This window comes from Oncorhynchus tshawytscha, linkage group LG05 (genome assembly GCF_018296145.1).
Source record: "Oncorhynchus tshawytscha isolate Ot180627B linkage group LG05, Otsh_v2.0, whole genome shotgun sequence".
Taxonomy (NCBI): domain Eukaryota; kingdom Metazoa; phylum Chordata; class Actinopteri; order Salmoniformes; family Salmonidae; genus Oncorhynchus; species Oncorhynchus tshawytscha.
The window spans coordinates 55,358,553-55,378,305 of record NC_056433.1 but is presented as its reverse complement, the minus strand read 5'-3'; the positions used below and the strand labels follow the sequence as shown (position 1 = coordinate 55,378,305).

Sequence of the window (19,753 nt, the reverse complement as noted above, 5' to 3'; positions counted from 1 at the left end):
AGTAGTCCTGTAAATCTACTATAATAATCCTCACTAATCATGTCACTGTGATGACAACGTTCCAGTTGTCGTGAACTGTGCACCAGGCTCCAGGTTTAACCTGCTACGTATGGTGTGCATTCCATAATGATCCAAATAGGTTACATGTTCCAAATAATTGCCCAACATGGAATACAGCCTAATACAGTATGATCCACTATTGCTAGTGATCCTCAGGAACCAAAACACAAACATCGCAGAGGAAAAAAAGGTAAACTAACAATGGAATGGAATGATGCAACATTTAAGGAAACTAACACTAAAGTGACAGTTATAAATGTATTTGAGGATAACTGACTGTGGCTACCAATTGTGGCTAATATTTACACGATAAAAATGGTAAAACATACACTGAAAAGTCTGGACATATAATTAAAACATTCTAGAACTCATAAAAACAACTCAATAGGTTTGGACCTATACTGTTATTTGAGCATGGCTACAGAAGTTTATAGCTTGGGTCTCCACATTTCATATATGCAAGTTATAAGGACAGCGTTTCATAAACTTCACTGTAGAAAAGGTGATATGTTGACATGCTTCAGTTTGCTGCCATGTGACTGGTTTCACATTTGTCTCCAGTGATCATAAGGTAAAATAGACATAAATCAATTGCCCTTTATATTTACAATCCCCTTATCTAAATGGCTTAATAATTTACCTAGCTCTCATCAATAGCACTTATCAATTTGTAAATTACCGTGCATGGAGAATGGTGTTATTTCCATCGGGAAAAGAAAGTAGATGTTGTTCCACTTGGAACTGACCGGTTGCTCGACCTTATTCATTGTTTCATCGTGCGTAAAGTTGGTCAAATTATGAGTGAATTAATTAAAGGTCAGCATACGGTGTATCTGTAGACACCTCCGCCACACCTTCATTTCTTTGATCTCCACCCAAAACAAATTGCGGGTGAATAGCATGCTATTCTCATGCTTAAATTCAAGGTCAGAATACGAGTAAAAAAGAAAGATGCATAAAAAGGGATTTACGCTACATTTACACACACTCGGGTCAAAATTCCCTGCAAAGGAAATGCATTGTGCATTTCTAGAATATACATTTTTAGCCAAGGCTGTTGTAGGCTGTGTCTGTGCTGGGTATATATAAGTGTGATGATGAGTTACAGGAAGGGATGGGCTGTTTAAAGGGGGAGAGATGTGTCTTTGTGGGAGGGAGGCAGTATGGCTGTCATCTTGCTGTTTGCTAGACTAGTGCAGAGAGAGGAGTAATCTGCAGCCCTGGCGGTTAGTGTCTCCCTAGGGCTCTGAAATGCACAGAGGCTATCTGCTTTGTTATCCAAATGCCAAATGCCTCTCAGCCCCCCCCGGATCCTGCTTCCCCTCTCTCTCTCTCTCTGTCTCACACACTGTTAATCTGCTGCTTTCTCTCTCGCTTTCCTTCTTTTACTCCCCTGATTCATCTCTCTCTTTCACATGTACACACACACCTCCCCTTTCTCCCTCCATTTACTCTCACTCACCACTACCTCATCCTTTGTACCTCTCCCTCCTCCCTGTTTCTGTCTCTGTAGTGTGAGTGTGTCTGTCAGTCAAAATGGCTTCTCTCACCAGTGGCCTGCTGATTGACAGCCCTGGTGATATGAACCTGTGATGTGGAGGAGGGAGGAAGGGAGGGATTAGGATGAGGTTGAGAGAGGAGGAGAGGGGGAGGAGGGAGAAATACTATAGAGGTTCAGAGGAGGGATGGGTTGCGAGAGGAGGGTGAGGAAAGAGAGAGGTTGAGAGAGGAGCAGGTCTCGAAAACCATCTGGGGCCAGGATATGAGGTCTGATGCAGACAGATGCTGAGCCTGGTGGAGACGGACAGAATGGAGGTAGAAGGGCTTGTTTATTCAGGTAATGTTGAGAGAGTCAGAGAGTCAGCCCCTGTGTTTCTGTGGTGCTGAAAGCTGTGATTAGTAATGCTGAGAGTACAGCTGAACCACGTAGGTTAAGAACCTGGGGAGACACACCACTCTGCCTGTCAGACATGAAGAAGAAATGTTACACGCACCATTGTCTGTTATGAAACTTTGTGGAGCAATTACCATTACTGGGATGATCTAAAACCCTTTTAATGACTTGGTAATTTTCTCAAAAGTAGAGAATGGTTCCATCAGAAATACCATAATAGATTGACTATACCGATTTATTGTGTAAAAAAAAGAGTATATTTTGTGCCCTGTTTTGATTCAGTGAATACATCTACACCCGAACTAGTGAGATATACATGGAGGAGACTTAATCAAGCTACTACTTTCTTGCCTATTTCTCTCTTGCATCAAAGGTGAAAAAAGTTTTAATAGGAGACAGAATGCGATTGGATCATCATCTAATGTGCCTTCACATAACTCTTATAGAATTTCCACATGGACTGGGATATTGGAAATGTAATCAAAGTTTACTGGAGGACAATTTATTTTTAACTAAGCAAAATAATGTATAACTGATTTTTCCAGTACAATATTGGTTCAGCAAATCCCCTTATTGTTTGGGATACCTTTAAATGTACCTTCAGAGGTCATTCAATTCAATATTCATCAATAATAAAAAAGCAGTTTCTATCTAAAAAGACAAGATTAACAAGGGAAATACATGTACTAATAGTACAGGTAGATAGCAATAAAAACAATACTACAGAGATACAAAATAAGTTAGAGGAAAAACAAAAGAACTGGAGGAACTTATTCAAGAACAATCGAATGTAATCTATTACAAAAATAAAGCAAACTGGATGGAATATGGAGAAAAATGCACCAAATTCTTCCTGAATCTCCAACACAGGAACGCTGACAAAAAGAATTTGCAGAAACTCGTTACTGAAGATGGAGTCATCTATGATTCTCCTAATTATATTTTAAAAGAGGAAGCTAAATACTTTAAGCAGATGTTCTCTTTTCCATCTCATCCTCACCCACTGAATGACGATTACTGTAAGGAATTCTTAAAAAAAAATACATATATATTTTTTAATTAACAAATGTACAGAAAGATCAGTGCGAAGGCCAAATTACAGAGGAATAACTTTTAGAGGCTATTAAATCCTTTCAGTCTGGAGAAACCACAGGGCTTGATGGTACACTGGTAGAGGTATATCAAGCATTTTTTGATGTACTCAAAGCTCCATTGTTAGCTTGTTTTAACTACTCCTATAGAAATGGTAGTCTGTCAGGTACTCAGCAGGAAGGTCTGATTTCACTATTATTAAAACAAGACTCAGACTGGATCTTTATATTTGGCATCTATCTTAAAAACTGGAGGCCTCTTACACTTCAATGTTGTGATGCAAAAATACTAACAAAATGCATAGCACTCTGAATTAAAAAGGTTTTACCAGGTATTGTTCATCCTGATCAGACAGGTTTTTAACATGGACGATACATTGGAGATAATATACGGCAAGTACGATAAATAATAGAAGATCATGAAACAGGCCTTTGATAAAAGTAAGACTGGATTTTATTTATAAAAGCCTGGATTTTTTCTATTTCAGTGATTCTCTTATAAAATGGGTAAAGGTAATGTAAAGCAACCCCAGGTGTAAAATAATAAATAGCGGCTACTTCTCAGAGAGTTTTGAATTGTCAAGAGGAGTAAAACAAGGGTGTCTGCTGTCAACATATCTATTTGTTATTGCCATTGAAAGGCTAGCTATAAAAATCAGATCAAATAACAACATTAGAGGATTAGAAATCCAAGGCTTAAAAACAGATGTGTCCATGTATGCCGATGACTCAAGTTTTATATTAAGTCCGCAAGCTAGGTCCCTGCAATGTCTCATTAAAGATCTAGATAACTTTTCAGGACTAAACGCTAATTATGATAAGTGTACAATATTACATATTGGAACTTTTACATTGCCATGCAGTTTACCTATAAAATGGGCTGATGGTGAAGTAGACATACTTGGTATTCATATCACAATATATATAAATGAGGTCTCCACAATGAATTTCAATAGAAATAATTTCAGTAAAAATAGACAAGACTCTGCAACCATGGAGAGGTCTATTTATGGAAAAATGTCCTGATTAACTCCTTAGTCATATCTCAGTTTACTCACTTATCTCTCTTTTTCAAACAAGCATTGCAGAGCTGGCTTCAATTTCAATTTCCTCCCCCTGAAAAGATAGAACAAATGTTACAACAAATATTATCAACCGAATGTGCTGATTGATAAAATGTATGTATGGGAAAGATGTTTGAAAATAGTATTTTGTTTTAAAATGATTTAGTAAATCGGAATGGTAGAGTTGTCTTTCATGGAGTTATCAGAATTGTATGGGAAGGTCTGCTCAATCCAAGATTACAACCAATTGATTACAGCATTACCCCAAAAATGGACTCCTAAGTCGCGCAGTGGTCTAAGGCACTGCATCTCAGTGCTAGAGGCGTCACTACAGACCCTGGTTCGATTCCAGGCTCTATCACAACCGTCTCTGATTTGGAGTCCCATAAGGTGGCGCACAATTGGCCCAGCGTCGTTAGGGTTTGGTCGGGGTAGGTTGTCATTGTAAATAAGAATTTGTTCTTAACTGACTTTCCTATTTAAATTAAGGTTACATTCTACCCAATATAAAGGATCAAACTGGCAGAGGAATGAAAATAGCATAAATAGGAAAGTATACCAGTTTAATTTGAGGACCAGGATGTTGACAGCTGCCGATTCCATGCTACAGGGTGTATGAATTGATTTATAAAATGATTCAAGAATTTGTTTTTCATCTAAAATTATTATGTATAATTCTTGCCTCCAACAAAATGTTGAATATTTGGGGCATACAAGCATCACTGCTCTGCAGATTTTGATGCGAGGATACAGAATCAATAGACCATTTATTTTGGTATTGCCCTCAGGTAGCCTGTTTCTGGTCTCAGGTTCAGGAATGGCTGAAAATGCATAACATTGATCTAAAATTAACCCTAGAAATAGTATTGTTGTGAGATCTGGAGAGACCGAATCAGTCAATTACTAATATACTAATACTCTTAGTAAAAGTATTTATCTTCAATTAGCAATCTGTGGATTCCATTCGATTAAATGGAGGAAAACCAACAACAAATTGTTCAGAGACAGAAATATTTACAAGATTCTCTGAAGCAGGATATTCAAGGAAAACTGCACCGGTTCAAAACACAAATGGAAACTAACCATCATCAAGTCATAATCTTTCTTGAGGAGGAACAAAAACAGAGAGCAGAGGAGTCAGCCTCTGTTGTGAAGGGAGTGTGTTCTTATCTGAAGGAAGTTATGGAGGACATGAAGAACTCTCTCACAGAGGAACTATGATTTTTGATTGAACAGACTCAAAAGGACACCGTTAATGAGATGGAAAAAGCACAGAAGGCCACAGACCTTCAACTGGAAGGGCTGCACCAGGAGGTAATGCAGTGCTTTTCCCTTCAAATCAAAATCAAATCAAATTTATTTATATAGCCCTTCGTACATCAGCTGATATCTCAAAGTGCTGTACAGAAACCCAGCCTAAAACCCCAAACAGCAAGCAATGCAGGTGTAGAAGCACGGTGGCTAGGAAAAACTCCCTAGAAAGGCCAAAACCTAGGAAGAAACCTAGAGAGGAACCAGGCTATGTGGGGTGGCCAGTCCTCTTCTGGCTGTGCCGGGTGGAGATTATAACAGAACATGGCCAAGATGTTCAAATGTTCATAAATGACCAGTATGGTTGAATAATAATAAGGCAGAACAGTTGAAACTGGAGCAGCAGCACGGTCAGGTGGACTGGGGACAGCAAGGAGTCATCATGTCAGGTAGTCCTGGGGCATGGTCCTAGGGCTCAGGTCCTCCGAGAGAGAGAAAGAAAGAGAGAATTAGAGAGAGCATATGTGGGGTGGCCAGTCCTCTTCTGGCTGTGCCGGGTGGAGATTATAACAGAACATGGCCAAGATGTTCAAATGTTCATAAATGACCAGCATGGTCCAATAATAATAAGGCAGAACAGTTGAAACTGGAGCAGCAGCACAGTCAGGTGGAAGTTGAAACTGGAGCAGCAGCATGGCCAGGTGGACTGGGGACAGCAAGGAGTCATCATGTCAGGTAGTCCTGGGGCATGGTCCTAGGGCTCAGGTCAGTTGAAACTGGAACAGCAGCATGGCCAGGTGGACTGGGGACAGCAAGGAGTCATCATGTCAGGTAGTCCTGGAGCTCAGGTCCTAGGGCTCAGGTCCTCCGAGAGAGAGAAAGAAAGAGAGAAGGAGAGAATTAGAGAACGCACACTTAGATTCACACAGGACACCGAATAGGACAGGAGAAGTACTCCAGATATAACAAACTGACCCCAGCCCCCGACACATAAACTACTGCAGCATAAATACTGGAGGCTGAGACAGGAGGGGTCAGGAGACACTGTGGCCCCATCCGAGGTCACCCCGGACAGGGCCAAACAGGAAGGATATAACCCCCTTCCCTTCTGGACAAATCTTCTGCACCTCCCTCAGGTTTTACCTCTGCCACTGGCTTGGCCAGTAAGGGAATAGGAACAGGTAGTACTACAAAAAAACCCTCTGAAGTTACTGTTAAACAACAGAACTCCCTCTGCCACTGGCTTGGCCAGTAAGGGAATAGGAACAGGTAATACTACAAAAGCCCCTCTGAAGATACTGTTAAACAGAACTCCCGCTGCCACTGTCATGCCTCCTCTAGAGCGCTCCTTCCCTATTAAACTACTTTTCCCCACTTTTGGCAGTCCAGAAGATGATGTTGATCCACTGTTTTTCTTATCTAAGTGTAATGATTTTCTTTCTATCCGGCCCCTTACTGACTTGGAGGTTCTTGCCACCCTCCGCAGTGTTCTCCATGGTACAGCAAGAGACTGGTGGGAGATAGCCCGTGAACATGTGTCAACCTGGGAGGAGTTTCAAAAAATATTCCTCTTAGCCTTCCTCTCAGAGGACTATGGGGATGAACTGGCGGAACGTGTTCGTAACAGAGTCCAGGGTGAAGCAGAGCCAATACGGGACTTTGCCTTCTCCTATCGAGTTCTATGTAGGAGATGGAAGGCTGACATTACTGAGCAGGAGATGGTCAAACTCCTTCTTAAGAACATGGTTCCCTGCCTTGCTAGTCAACTTCGAGAACGTGTGCAAAATGTGGATAATCTGGTGCGTCTTTGGACTCAGTTTGAGAAGGACTGGAAGCAACACCTCCAAACTAAAAACTCTGTTCCGTCATCCCAGAATACCCATAACTCTCCTGGGGCTAAACCGTCTCAGATATTGGTACCCAAGATCCAGGACAAATGTCCAGTTATGTGTTGGAGGTGTAAAGTCCAACATTCTCCAGATTCTTGCCCACTCTATGTCCAGCGTCAGGATTCAGGAAAAGGTCAGAAAGGACCGAAGACTGAAAGTCTAGACAGGCGTGGTGGCTTGCATACAATTGGGTCAGCCTTAATGCCCACCATGAAGCCTTTAGACAGCACAGCTAGCGGTCTTATTCCTATTCTGCAACAACTATTGGTTCCTCTGACTTAGGAACTGAAGAGGGAAGGCCATAATCGACACAGGGGCATCTTACACCCTGATGCAAGAGGCCCTGTGGCAGAACATGGCATTACCTCATGAGGAGCTACGAACATGGGAGGAGGGACCATTGTACTTGGCCAATGGAGAACGTACCACTCCCTTGGGCTGGATTAGTATAATAATAAAACTGCATGGTGAGACTATTAACCTTCCTGTGGCTATTCTTGCAGATTCAAGCCTTGCAGTTGCTGTAGTCCTTGGCCTAGACTTCCTGTTCTTCAGTGGACTGACCATCTCTATGTCCGAACCCTCCTATCGGCTACACTCTGACTATTCCCAGCCTCATCCATTTCAACCTGGTAATGCACTGATTTCAGGCTGGAGCCTGCTACATTATGCAGAGTCCGGACAAGGTCAAGTCAGAGAAAATATAAAGAGACAAAGACAAAAACATGTTCCACCAGTGAAGTCTGAGAACCCAACTATCACCCTGATTACCTCCGTACCCCCCCTTCTATCCGAAAGCAAAAGCAAACCTGATGCTGATTTCTACATCAAACAAGCGGTGGAACAGGCATGTCTGTCGGATGATGAAAGGTGGCAGCTCTCCCAGATGTTGGACATGAACAGTGAGGTTTGTACTCTTACACTCGGCCGTACAACCGTCTTTAAACACAAAATCTATACCCGGCATGAGGTCCCCATTAAGCAGCGCCCTTACAGGCTGTCCCCCACCAAACTGGAAATTCTCAATGAACAGCTCAAAAGCATGTTGGAGAATGGAATTGTGAAACCTTCTTTTTCTGGATGGGCTTCTCCGGTTGTCCTGATTCCTAAGAAAGATGGTGGATATCGATTCTGTGTGGACTACAGGAAGCCGAATGCCATAACAGAAAGCGATGCCTACCCTCTACCAAACATAAATGACATACTGGAATCTCTGGCAGGAGCATCCATCTTTAGTAATCTGGATCTGAACAGTTGCTATTGGCAGGTGTCAATGGATCCCGCTAGTCAGGACAAGACTGCCTTTGTCACCCCTGCTGGTTTGTACTCCTTCAAAGTCATGCCTTTTGGTTTGAAGAATGCTCCAGCAACCTTCCAACGGTTGATGGAGACTGTCCTGGGAGATCTGAGGGGTAGAAATTGTCTCGTGTATCTGGATGACATCATCATCTACTCCTCCTCTGTCGCGGATCATCTGCAAGACATTCAGTCCGTCTTTGACAGACTTAAGGCTGCAGGTTTGACCTTGAACTTGAAGAAGTGTCGTTTCTGTCTGTTAGAACTCAAGTTCCTTGGTCATGTGGTTAATGCTGAAGGTATCCATGCAAATCCAGCCAAAGTTGCAGGAATTCCCAATTCCCACATCCCTCAAGGCTGTTCAGCGGTTTCTGGGTATGGCTGGATGGTACCACAGGTTTGTGCCTGACTTTTCAAAGGTAGCCGAACCCCTCAACCACCTTAAGAAGAAAGGTGTGAAATTCCAATGGACCCCTGCATGCCAAGGTGCATTTGAAGCACTCAAAAACAGTCTAATTACTCCTCCAGTGCTTGGACATCCTAACCTGAATGCTCATTTCATTGTGTACACGGATGCAAGTCAAACAGGACTTGGAGCAGTCTTGGCTCAACAAACAGGACTTGGAACAGAAGAAGTTCTTGCCTATGCAAGTCGCACCCTTAATTCAGCAGAGGAATTATTCAATGACTGAAAGGGAGTGCCTCGCTGTGGTCTGGGCTTTGGAGAAATGGAGCTACTACTTGGAGGCAAAGATCTTCACCATTGTCACAGACCATGCTGCTCTGCAGTGGGTTCTGGCATCAGGCAAGACCAACAGCCGTCTTATTCGCTGGTCTATCAGACTGCAGAAGTTTGACTTCATCATTGAGTATCGCAAAGGAAAACTGAACGTTGTACCAGATGCCCTTTCTCAGATTACAGAGACTGCCAATGTTTGTCCTCCCTTGTGCAGTACTTATACTACCGCTAAATGTCTGGATGATTCCTTTCCTCTGGATGATGAGTGTATGGAGAGCACAGCAGAAGGATGCTGCCATCATGGTGATCCACAAGAGTCTGTCTGAAGAAGACTCCAAGAGTCGCTTCAATGATAAGTATAGCATAATTCAGGATAAAGTGTATCGAAAAACTCCAAGAGGAGATGGAATACACAGCACCCATTATCGCGTCTTCATTCCCTCTACATTGTGTGACCAGATAATCCAAGCTTATCATGCCAATCCCATGAGTGGCCATCTTGGAGTTTTAAAATTTATCGAAGACTACAAGAGGTGGTTTACTGGCCAGACATGTGGGTTGATACCCGGAGGTTTGTACAGCAGTGTGAAGTCTGCCAGAAATACAAACCAGACATTGGCAGACCTGCCGGGAAAATGCAGCAGACCGTGGGGAACCATCCAAATGAAATGTTGGGAATTGACCTCATGGGACCTTTTCCTCCTGCCGGGGGACACGGAATGAATTTTTATTGGTGGTAGTGGACTACTACACACACTGGGTGGAGTTGTTTCCCCTCCGCAAAGCCACTGCATCAGCCATTGCTCTAATTCTGAGAAGGGAGGTCTTTACCAGATTCGGGATTCCAGACCAAATCCTCTCTGACTGAGGTCCGCAGTTCATATTAGGAATCTACAAAGAGCTCTGTACCTACTGGGGTGTAATTGCCAAGCTGACCACAGCCTACCATCCTCAGACCAACCTGACCGAGAGGGTAAACCGAACCCTGAAGGGGATGATTGCTTCATTCGTGGGGGATCAGCACACAAGGTGGGATCAGCATCTTCCAGAATTTCGCTTTGCACTGAACTCTGCCGTGCAGGAGACTTCTGGGGTCACTCCCACTGAACTCCACCTGGGAAGACCACTAAAAGGTCCGATGGACAGGGTCTTGCAAAGTTCGAATGTTTCACCTGACTGCCCAGCGTTTGATGCCGTACAACACCACCACACCTTGCTAGCCAGAGTGGAGGCCAGCAAAACCAAAGCCAAACAACGACAGCTGAGAAACTATGACAAACATAGACGAGACGTTTCCACCCCAGTCTCGTGTCTGGGTACGTTCACATCATCTGTCAAAGGCATCTAAGAAGTTCACTGCCAAGCTAGCTTCGAGATGGAAAGGTCCATACCGTGTAGTGCAGCAGTTGGGACCAGTGAACTACTTGGTCTGTTTGGAGGACACTGGGGAAGATGTCAGGACAGTGCATGTTGTTGACCTAAAGCCCTGCTACCCTACGGCAGAAGAGCTGGATCGCAGGCAAAAGCAACACCTGCAGGACCTCTTCGTGGAGGACTCTGATGAGGACTTCCCTGGTTTTATGTAGCAGGAACATGAACCTGTCAAAGCCTGCGTCCTCTCTGTTTCTACAGGCTTTGTTTTTTCATGGGGGGAGGAGTGTGGCGAAATCTGCACGGAGCCTTCACCGTGCACTGCCACTTTAAGAGCGCATGAGCAGTAAGGAAGGAGGAAATAAAGAGAGCTCATTCAGGTCTTTGGGGAGGAGCTCTTGGGTGGCGCGACAGTTTGATTGTGTGTGCTGTGCTGCAGAAGTTTTGTTTGTTTTCAGCGTTTGTAGTTTATAAAGTATTTAACTCACTCATCGGTGTGATCGCTTTAGGTCGTGGTTGTTTTTGTTTGGGACCGCGCCCGTTATGGATCGCATGGATTAGTAGCAACATTGTTGCGAAGCTTTAACATACAAACCAACAAACCATCGGACAGTCAGACAGTACACCGGCAGGCCTAACGGACAGTCAGACAGTACACCGGCAGGCCTGAAGACCACAGCTAAGATTTCTCTTTTTCTCTCTTTCTCTTCCCTCTCATTCCAGTGCTTTACCCTGCAACAGACTCTCTATTTTTCAAATGCACTTCCCATTGAAGTTCATTAGAGCTGGACTATTATTGCCTGCCAGAAGTATTTGGATGGACATTTTAGTTAAAATGGAGGTTGCTTGCAAGTTGTGTATTGTTATGTGAACTGTATTGAGGTGTACAAATGACATGTGGCCGAGAAGACTGTGGACATTTTTAAGACCTTTGTTGTGTCCCCCACATTCATACCCTCTGCACTCATCCACTAGAAAATAATCCAGATTATTGCAAATCCTATGTTGATGACTGGGTTCATTCTTGTATGAAGTTGCTGTTGAATTGCTCTGCCATTATTAGTATTATTGTATGAGGTATTCTTGTTGGGGTTACCCCTGTGCTGTGATGTGGGTTTTATATGGTGTGTATTCTTTTTTCTCTCCACTGGCTATCTGGTAAACAGGCTACACTCTAGGCAGTCTCTTCTGCTGATGTGTGTGGGTCTGGTAGTGGTACTCTCTATTCTACTCTTTTCCTTTCGGCATGGTTAATACCTGCCTGGCGCCCGAACAAAATCTTTCTTTACCCCTCTCTAATAAATACCGCTACAAGATGACTGGTGTGATGTAGTTGTTGAGCGGCTTCACTGCAAGTATATTGTATGTTTTAAATATTCAATTAAAAAATACAAAATAAATCTAGGTGGTAATACACACTAGTGTTATTAGGGCATTTTGAGCTATGAGGAGACAATTCTATTGTGGATGAACATGGAGACATGAGATGTGAGTGGTGAGTTTCCTGAGTAGAGCAGGGATATGTGGGACCCTCGGGGAGATCTCTCCTCATCACTGTCACTCAACTACCACTACGGAAAAATTGGTGGAAGTGTGTTTCTTCCCAGACCGATGTGTGTTCCTGAGTAAACACTGAACCTCTCCTTCTGTCTCATACTGTCTGTGACTCCTTAGTCTCAGTCTCCGTCTCTGTTTAGACTAAGTTTCACGTAGCTAAGTGGAGGTGTGTAACTGGAGTGTTATTACACCTACTAACCAGGCTCTGGCAGGTCCACCTCTAATTTTAACAGTGTTCATGGATGAGTCACTGATTTTTTAACACCTTTTTTCTCTGTCTCTCCCTCTCTCAGTCCAAGGAGTCCTCATCGGTCCTGAGTTGTGACGTGTCACCAGATGATAAGTACATAGTGACCGGCTCTGGAGACAAGAAGGCCACCGTGTATGAGGTGGTCTACTGAGAACAGGAAATAAGGGTGGTGAGGGATTTTCAGAGGGGTGGGGGGGCTTGGCTGGGTGGGGAGTAGGTGGGACCTACTCAAGGCCTACAGCAGGGCAGGTGGGGGCAACCATGGCTCTTGTACAGAAGCAATGCTTTCCGGCTCCAGCTCTCAAATGACACTACCCCCCTCTCCCAATCTCAGCTAGCTCCTCATTCCTGCACCCATTTAAGCCTGAGAATGAGGCGGGATAGAAAGAGAGAGCAAGAGAAGGCGGAGAGATAAAGAGCAAGGTAGAGGGAGCGTGAGAGGACTACAGATAATGAGAGAAGGAAGGAAGGGGGAGAGGAGGAGGGTAATTAGTGCCGTTTCCTGATTAAGAGCTCAGCGGAAGGGAAACCCCAGAGGAGTGTGCCACTCTGGGAGCTGCAGCGAGGAGCACAGATACCAGACAATCGATTCATTAGTCAGACAGTGGAACCCTTAATGAGGCCAACACCGCGCCACAGCTCCCCAGCCAGGGGTGTCAGGAGTGGCAAGCTAGCACCCTGAGCCGGCTTGGACTGGGCCGTGCCGGAGCTCTGTCCCAGAGATATACCCAAAACACAGAGATAGACACACTCACACAGCCTCGCACCCAATTAAGTATTAATAGTAGCGCTCCCAGTCTCACTCCCCTAATATCTATTTTATTTTTGTCTCACAAAAGCAGCGCTTAATGAGCAGAGTCAATCTGAGTCTCAGCGGGCCCCTGTGCCACAAACACTGAACAGACGAGAGCAACACTGCGCTGTTCATCTTAATACTTACCAATAGATTAGATTGTTCTCCTGAGACTGCTCACTGCTTAATGCTCATTTAATTTCCCTGTATTATACGACATGCTCCAATGTGTGGCAAATAAGGAAATTATATTATGTATATTGCAAAACCCTGCTTCGATAGATGTGTCAAAAAAAATGTTTAAGTCATGCTCAAGCTACGTTTCAGTAGTGGTTGCTTTGTTTTAAGAGGCTATGGTTGCCTACGCCTGTACTCTGGCCTTTGAGAGCAAGAGGGATACACTCCATGACCAAGTGGAAAATATATTTGTATTTTTATTTACTTTTTAATTTTTTAAAATTCTGATGTCCTTCTCCTTGGTGATAGGCAGTGGACTCCACTACCCTTTCACAACACAAGGGCCCTGAAACTGGCCTTCCATTTTGGGAAAGGCTTCTTCTGATTCCTGTTTTTGTTCCTGTTTCAAGCAGAAGTGATAACTGTACTTTAGTATGTTTTCAGTCAGTGTGTAATGCAATTTCAGTGTTTGTTAAGTCTGTCAGTATAGAGCAGCAGGTGTTGGGTTGTTTTGTGGCCATGTTTGGGGAAAGGTGGAGACAGTGGGAAGTGTACAGTATAAGATGCCTTCCTCCCTCCCCCACCCTCTCACTGCCTGTCAGCCATAGACAGGCTCCCTCTCCGCTCACTGTCAGTAAAACCATATCCGCTGCCTATGCTTTCGCTGTTCCTACAGTGAATTACTTTTAAGTTTTAAAGCTGTTCTTTTTAAAGCGAAGGAACTTTTAAATGCTCTGTTTACCTTCCTGATGCATTTTCAATGTCGTTGTAAAAGAAATGAGAAAAAAAAATTAAAAAGTTGTGTTAATCTTTTAAGTGCCAGTATCCGTTTGAGTGTTTATTCTTGAATGCAGTTTTGAATGTTGAAGACATGCAGTGCAGTATGAACTAGGAAAACACCATGAACCATACAAAATAGTTTATTAGTCTCATTACATCGCCCACATCAATAGGCTAGTTCATTTTGCATGGCCCGGAGCCTCAGGTGGGTGGAGAGTTCACTTAAGGACCAATGGAACTCTGCACACCCAGGGCACAGGGCCATGCTAAATGAACTCTCCCCCAGACCATCCCACCCACAGCACTCCCAGAGGTCCTTCCCTTGGCCACGCACTGGCTCCCCATCTTCCCCTTCTAGAGAATGTGGTAACATCCACCTCAATCATCCCATCATCACCAACTCCTCCAGGTAGACGTTGCCCATAGATCATTGTCTAGGCCCAGGCAACTTCATCCCACTCCTAATGAGAGTTCATTATAAGACATGGCCCTGGAGGGCCTCCATGATATCTCTCAACATGTACACTCGTCAGACCATTCAGATTTACAGGGGTCACACAGTAGCTTTGAACACATTGCGTTATCATCCATCTGTACACAGGCAGAACTGCCCACTCCTGGACCATGTCCACCTTTGGATATGAGCCCTACTCATGGTTGAGGCTGTTCTGAGCAGAGCTACACGATATAGAGAGTACACCGGGTGTGTATATGGGGGGGACGATGACACTGAAGGTAGAGGCAAGTCCTACTCGGCTCCATTTCCAGTTTGGGAGACAATGACATTAAAAACCAGCAGACAGAACCATATCAAAACTCCCACTGAGCTGTGTGGCTGCAGAGATCTTACCCACCTTCCCAGACCGATCAGTCCTATGTGGTTAGTCACAGCCCTGCTTCTCTTGGGAATATGCAATTCAAATGAGATACTCAAAAGGAAATATCATACAATTCGTTTTTCAATAGTAGCACAATTTATTTCTCCCTGGCTCTAAGCAATTCTGACCTACGTTCTTTTCTTTAGAGCTTTATTTACAGTTCATATATATATATATATATATATACACCGAGTTCAAAGGTCACAATGTAGTAGTGAAAATACCTGTCTATGTACCCTACAAATACAATAGAAAACACTAATGTCGTTGTAGCCATTTCCCTGAAATCGCAGAATACCTTGAACACGGACATTTTAGTTTCATATCCTGGGTAGTGGTATGTCCTTTCACCATGTATAATAATACAACCATATTGCTGCTGAATCTAACCCCCCTCCACACAGCCCTTACAAACCCTTATCTCCCTCGGCGCGCACACACACACACACACACACAGGTCCTACTGCTCGTCAAGAATTCAAAAGGCAAAAAAAAAAATCTCTTTTCGCAAATTTTTTGTTTACTACAGAGGTTTCATTTTGTTAAAAACAGGAAAAAAGGTAACAAAAGGAGAGGAAAAAAACAGGTCTTTGGAAGAATCCCGCATTGTGTCGCTAGACTACCAGCTTTTTCTCAGAGCATTTTTTTTTAAAGGTCAAAGTTCCAGAGATCTGACTTCGCCCTCATCTGAATCCTTTACAAACGTAAACAAAACAACAAAGTACAACGTGTGTCTCTGGTCTCCACGACACCCGCCACTCTCTTTACAGTCCTTGGGGCACCAAGGGAGCCTCGCCCCCACTTTATCCAATCAGAGCGCTCCTTCCTCAGTAGATAACTTCGTACACAGTGGCCTTCTTGTCACCGGAGCCCGTCACAATGAACTGGTCATCGGGGGAGATGTCACAGCTGAGCACCGAAGACGACTCCTTTGACTTGAGAAACAAAAAGAAAGGAGACCAGTTACACCCACTGACAGAGATACTGTATTGCACTTACATTACACTTTCAAAACAAAGTGGTTTATATAATCCTGATACAGTAACTACTGAGCTAAAGACAAATAGTATAAATGGCTTAAATAACAACAAATGCACTTGAAATATACTCTTAGCATTTCTCTAGAGAGAGTGCATCAAATCCCAGACCTGGAATATGCTTGATCCATAGGGTGTCCGCCATGCGTTCAGGAGGTTATCTTTGCCTGTGCTCACAAACCATTTACCTGCAGAACCAAAGAGACACACAAAGGGAGATGAAAACTCTGGGCAGAGGAGATGTAGCATGACAGAGGGATTGCTAGTCGGTCGCATACAGGGAGAAAGAAAGGGACTGGTGCCGTGTGAGTCATTTCAGGATAGTTTTGTCTTTAAGATTACGCAAAAAAAAACATTTGAATGGAACAATTAGGAGTGTGGCACGTACCACAGTAGGCGAACTTGAGTGAGAGCACACAGCTCTCGTGGAGGTGCAGCTGATACTTGTCTGGTTTGGAGACGTGCAGCACTTCTACATTACTGCTCTCCATGCCCACTGCCAGCCACTCTCCTGTAGGACAGTAGCCCAGAGAGAAGATCTGGAGGGAGGGAATGGAACAAAGAGAGAAAGCTGATTACACATCTGACAAAGATCATCATCATGTGTGAAGTGATACAGAGAGGAGTGACAGGCCAGTGAAATACAGTACAGGGCCGTATCCACAAAGCGTCTCAGAGAAAGTCCTAGGAATCCTGTTAAAACCTGTTTGAAGAGTAAAAACACTCCCAGCTCAGAGTAGGTTTTAGGATGATAAGACACTGCTCAGACAGACTCCAAGAGACAGGAGTGAAATCTAAACGTAAACGTTTCTCAGCTGGTAATCACAACAGTTTGAGGTACCGCAAAGAAAAGATAGTGATGACGCTCAATGACACTGTTGCAAATGGGGAATAACTAAATCGCGATGAGGCATCATGGCCAGGTGTGAACTCCACAGCACGTTTCAGACAACCACGTGAATGTGACTGTTGCAATGGTCAAACGTTTGATAGAATTTTCACCGGACACCATCACTTTGCCTACTCTTAATTCTTGCTTAATATATTTGCGTGCATAACCTTTGTTTAACCAATTCTGAGGGTTGTTAAGTGTAATATTGATATATCAACAAACTCATCGCCCCTATTTAACAGCTAATAAATCGCTGTGGCACAGTTGGCATCAAGTCACTTGCCGATAACGTTGCATACGTTTGAAAGGTCTATAATTTCCATCGAAAACAATCTAAGTTAACATAGGCCCTAGATGGCTACAAAAATTAACAGCATGAAATTGCTTTCCATGGAGATAGCTTGAAATACCGTGATGTATGTAACATGAAGAAAGAAAGACTTAAGTATTTAAGGAATATGTGAAATAGGCCTCATGTGAAATCATTGTCAAAAGCGCAAGAGATAGGCCTATACAGTTGCATGGAGGTCTAGATTTATGGATTGATCATATAGATATAAAAAAAAAACATTCTTTCAACAATTCCAAAGCAATTGTAACTGGCGCAGGGACCATTGACTCACTGCCTTTATCTATTATCAAGACGCCTGCTGGTAAGTCTTAACTAGTCATGAGGTCCCCTAAATATTTGTAGAATATTTTATTTAAAAAATGGATTGTCTTTTTTACATTTGTATTATTTTACACTCCCCCCCCACCAATTTTGTGGTGTCCAATTGGTAGTTACAGTCTTGTCTCATCTCTGCAACTCCCGTACGGACTCGGGAGAGGCGAAAGTCGAGAGCCATGCGTCCTCCGAAACACAACCCAACCTAGCTGCACTGCTTCTTGACACAATGCACATCCAACCCGGAAGCCAGCAGCACCAATGTGTGAGAGGAAACACCGTACACCTGGCGACCTGGTCAGCGTGTACTGCGCCCGGCCCGCAACAGGAGTAACTAGTGCGCGATGAGACAAGGATATCCCTACCGGCCAAACCCTCCCTAACCCGGACGACGCTGGGCCAATTGTGCGTCGTTCCATGGACCTCCCGATCGTGGCCGGCTGCGACAGAGCCTGGGCTCGACCCCAGAATATCTGGTGGCACAGCTAGCACTGCCTTAGACCACTGCGCCACCCGGTATTTTTATTATCATTTGTACATAAGTTCCAACGGAAACTTGAGCCAATCACTCTGAATCATGTGCCTGGCCACATTGGTAGGTCAGGGAGCTGTTGTTGCTGTTTTTGTAGGGGGTTAACTGCCTTGCTCAAGGACAGAACGACAGATTTTTCACCTTGTTGATTTGGGGATTCGAACTGGCAACCTTTCAGTTACTGGCCTAATGCTCTAACCACTAGGCTTCATGCATACACTTATGTGTAAAAATTAAAGCTATGAATAAAATGGCTCTTTTCTCACAGCAAAAAACATTGTACTCTGAGAAACAATGTGGCCATTGGCCCTGATCTAATCTCAGCTAGTCTCACAAGGTCTCCTTTGATGTCAGTACCTGTGAGGTGAAGTCGTGCTGCTGCAGCTGTCGTCCCTCTCTCAGGTCCCAGCAGCGTACTGTGTTGTCCAGCCCCCCCGTCCACAGTTTGGTCCCATCGTTGGAGATGTCAATACAGCTGGCCCCATCAGTGTGACCCTGGAACTGCCTGGGTAGCATAAAGATCACATCAACACCTAGCCATTCAGATGTAATCCATAGTCTATAGCAGGGGTCTCACAACCTTTGCTAGCATGAGAGATACAAAAAAAAAAAAAGCTAGCCAGCTTTCATAGGCAGATTTTTCTCCTCTCCTCTGCAACTTTTCCCCAGATCCTTAGCGTACAAGAAAAGGTAGTGCACTGTTTTCTGCCAATATACCAGGTAAAATAATGGTTAAACTGACTGATTTTTGTATTATGCTAATTACATTTCAGAGGGGGTTAATTAACAACACTAATCTGTGATTATTTCCCCAAATTATGTTTTATATATTTCCCCAAATTATGTTGTTTTCTCAGTTTTAATTTTCCTTGTTTTACACTCAAAATTACAATTGTTCATAGAGAAACAATGAAATTGGATTTTCTGAACATGAACACATTTAGATTGTTGCGTTTAATTCCCCTTTAATTGTGCATCTGGCCCTTTAATTGCACATCTAGCGAGTGAGGCATGTGCCGTCTAATGTGCCAGTCTAGCGATGGTTCTGTACTTCCGCTGCACATTTCATAGCAAAGTTTGCAATTAAAAAATAATGGATACAAATGATATACTTACTCACGATATACTTACTACTTTGCAGTTAACATTTAATTGAGACGGTTTTAGGGAAAGTATTTCTGTCAACAAACAAGACTTATCACATCAACTAGCTACACAGAGTGATAGACAAACGCACGCAACACAAACAGACGGGCGATATTGCTGGAAATGAATTGGCAGATATTTTGTTCGGTTTGGCTTTTTAAGCGAATAGTGATTAACGAGGGGTGGGATAATATCAATGTTGATTAGATAGTAGCTGGGAACTTGCGGTGTCTGATACTTGTGAGATTTGTTAATGACAGTTTGCAGTGGAACATGTGAAAATTGCCTGTGCTTTCAGAAGTGTTTGGTGAGCAACTCATAGGTGGGCTGCGAGCTACTGGTAGCTCACAATCAACTTGTTTGAGACCCCTGGTCTATAGCCTCCAATC

At 43.6% G+C, this 19,753-nt stretch overlaps 2 protein-coding genes across 5 annotated transcripts in view; one reads left to right on the top strand and one right to left on the bottom strand.

The window, feature by feature from the left end:
- Positions 1–14,248, top strand: part of LOC112251558 (transducin-like enhancer protein 4) — a 93,972-nt gene extending 79,724 nt beyond the window's left edge. For all 4 annotated transcript variants that reach the window (XM_042322101.1, XM_042322102.1, XM_042322103.1 and 1 more), the window contains exon 20: positions 12,506–14,248. In XM_042322101.1, coding sequence (XP_042178035.1) covers positions 12,506–12,613 — 108 coding nt within the window. In that variant the 3' untranslated portion in view covers positions 12,614–14,248. The remainder of the gene's footprint in view (positions 1–12,505) is intronic.
- An 88-nt stretch (positions 14,249–14,336) lies between these two features.
- The window catches only part of LOC112250890 (transducin-like enhancer protein 1), a 44,666-nt gene continuing 39,249 nt past the window's right edge, over positions 14,337–19,753 (bottom strand). The window contains 4 exon segments of the mRNA XM_042322099.1: positions 14,337–16,025; positions 16,239–16,315; positions 16,516–16,666; positions 18,576–18,723. Coding sequence (XP_042178033.1) covers positions 15,918–16,025; positions 16,239–16,315; positions 16,516–16,666; positions 18,576–18,723 — 484 coding nt within the window. The 3' untranslated portion in view covers positions 14,337–15,917.